The sequence below is a fragment of the Camelina sativa genome, chromosome 17 (genome assembly GCF_000633955.1).
Source record: "Camelina sativa cultivar DH55 chromosome 17, Cs, whole genome shotgun sequence".
NCBI lineage: Eukaryota > Viridiplantae > Streptophyta > Magnoliopsida > Brassicales > Brassicaceae > Camelina > Camelina sativa.
In genome coordinates, this window is record NC_025701.1 from 7,438,059 (window position 1) to 7,440,254 (window position 2,196).

The 2,196-nt window shown below is 40.8% G+C and overlaps 2 protein-coding genes across 3 annotated transcripts in view; both read left to right on the forward strand.

The window, feature by feature from the left end:
- LOC104755934 (wall-associated receptor kinase-like 1) lies at nt 15–779 on the forward strand. The gene has a single exon (XM_010478421.1). The coding sequence runs from the start codon at nt 40–42 to the stop codon at nt 673–675; it is 636 nt and encodes a 211-aa protein (XP_010476723.1). The 5' UTR covers nt 15–39; the 3' UTR covers nt 676–779.
- Nucleotides 1,063–2,196, forward strand: part of LOC104755933 (wall-associated receptor kinase-like 4) — a 3,552-nt gene continuing 2,418 nt past the window's right edge. The window contains exon 1 of one of the 2 annotated variants that reach the window (XM_010478420.2): nt 1,063–1,832. In XM_010478420.2, the coding sequence (XP_010476722.1) occupies nt 1,401–1,832 (432 nt within the window). In that variant the 5' untranslated portion in view covers nt 1,063–1,400. Of the gene's footprint in view, nt 2,182–2,196 lie in introns of both variants that reach the window. The other variant, XM_010478418.2, reaches the window with a different exon arrangement.

Below are 2,196 nucleotides of genomic sequence, written 5' to 3' on the forward strand. Positions count from 1 at the left end.
TTGTACAAACGGCTTCATGATGAATTTGATGATTACACGATGACTTGGGAAGTACGGCTTCGCATAGCCATAGAGACGGCAGGAGCTCTTACATACATGCACTCAGCTGCATCTTTCCCAATATTCCACAGAGATGTCAAGACTACTAATATACTACTGGATGAGAAATACAGAGCAAAGGTGTCTGATTTCGGAACTTCAAGATCCATAACTATTGATCAAACTCACTTGACAACATTAGTTGCGGGAACATTTGGTTACATGGATCCAGAGTACTTCATGTCGAGCCAATACACTCACAAAAGCGATGTTTATAGTTTTGGGGTTGTGTTGGTGGAGCTAATAACGGGAGAAAAACCAATGTCACGTGTCCGGTCTGAAGAAGGCAGAGGTTTGGCAAGTGATTTCCTCGAGGCAATGAAAGAGAACAGAGCTGTTGACATAATTGATATTAGGATCAAAGACGAAAGCAAGCTGGATCAAATAATGGCGGTAGCAAAACTCGCCCGAAAATGTCTTAACCGGAAAGGGAAGAAACGGCCAAACATGAGAGAGGTTTCAATAGAGCTAGAGAGGATCCGTTCATCGCCCGAAGATATAGATGTCCACACGGAAATAATCGAAGACGAAGAGGAGGATCAACTCTTGGAAATCAACGTAAAAGATGATTCTTGAACTGCCTATGTAAGACTTTGCTGGAACATATATGTATATTTTGAAAACTAGTGTTCAATCCGTTTGCTAGTAGGATTTATATATATAAAGCATGTTTATAAGTGTAAGAAGCTCTAAACAAAAAAAAAAGTGTAAGAAGCTCCAAAACCTATATATATGTTCTCTTCAAAATTTAGGGTTTGCAAATAAGAACTAAGAAGATGACATTGGAGATGAGATTATTCTTTAATTAGAACGTTAAACTAGTATAGATGAAGACTGGACGATTAGTGGCGAGTTACTGTACTCTTTTCACGTCCAATTTTTTTATTTCTTACAAAACAAGTAAGACCCAAACTTGTCCACGTCAGTTGCTAAAAAAAAAACTTGTCCACGTCAGATTACTTGGAAGTTGGACTGGTCGTCGCCATTCATCTCCTGACTTTTTTTAAGCTGAAGTCTTCGTCCAGCTGTCCTTATATTATTGGCCATAGACATGAATAACCAAGAGAGTCAACATCATCGCCATTAACATTCGAGTGCTCATGAAATACGTTGACTTTGTAAACTTAGAGTAATTTTGGTCAACATTCTTTTGCATCTTTGTTCACGCATGATCCATCTTCTTATCGCATCTGAAATTCTCGTCAAACTATGCCAGTCTTGCTTTTTGTTTTAGCTTTTCATTACACGACATTAGAAGACTCAAAGGGTTAGAACGACTACGAACAAGAACAACATCAGTAATGAAGACAGAGACTCACAACCTCCTCTGTATTTTACTAGTGATCTCTGTCCTACTATCTCTGTTCATCAATGGCGTCTCATCGGCAAGAAAACCTCCAGATCTGTGTAACAGATTCTGCGGAGGCATGTCAATTCCTTTCCCGTTCGGTATCGGTGCTAAAGATTGCTATCTAAACCCGTGGTATGAGGTTGTCTGTAAGAACTCTGTTCCGTTTCTCTCAAGGATCAACAGAGAATTAGTAAACTTGTCTCTTCCAGATGCTACTGAGAACTACTCTAACGGAGTTGTTCACATCAAAGGTCCCGTGACTTCCTCCGGTTGTTCTACCGAAGCATCCCAGCCGCTTACATCGCCGCCTTTAAACGTTGCCGGCCATGGCAGCCCCTATTTTCTCACTGACAAGAACCTCCTCATGGCTGTTGGTTGCAACGTTAAGGCCGTTATGACGGATGTCAAATCGCAGATCATCGGTTGCGAGTCAAGCTGTAACAAGGGAAATAGTAGCAGCAGCCAAAGAACAAGAAACGAAGCCTGCAATGGTAATAAATGTTGTCAGACGAGGATACCTGAAGGGGAGCTACAAGTAATTGGAGTCAATATAGAGATCCCTGAAGATAGAAACACAACAGAAGGAGGATGCAAAGTTGCTTTTTTGACAAGCAAGAAGTATTCGAGTTTGAATGTTACAGAGCCAGAAAAGTTTCATGGTGACGGATACGCTGTGGTCGAGCTTGGATGGTACTTTGATTCTTCGGATCCTCGTGTTTTAAGCCCCATAGGTTGTAAAAATGTAT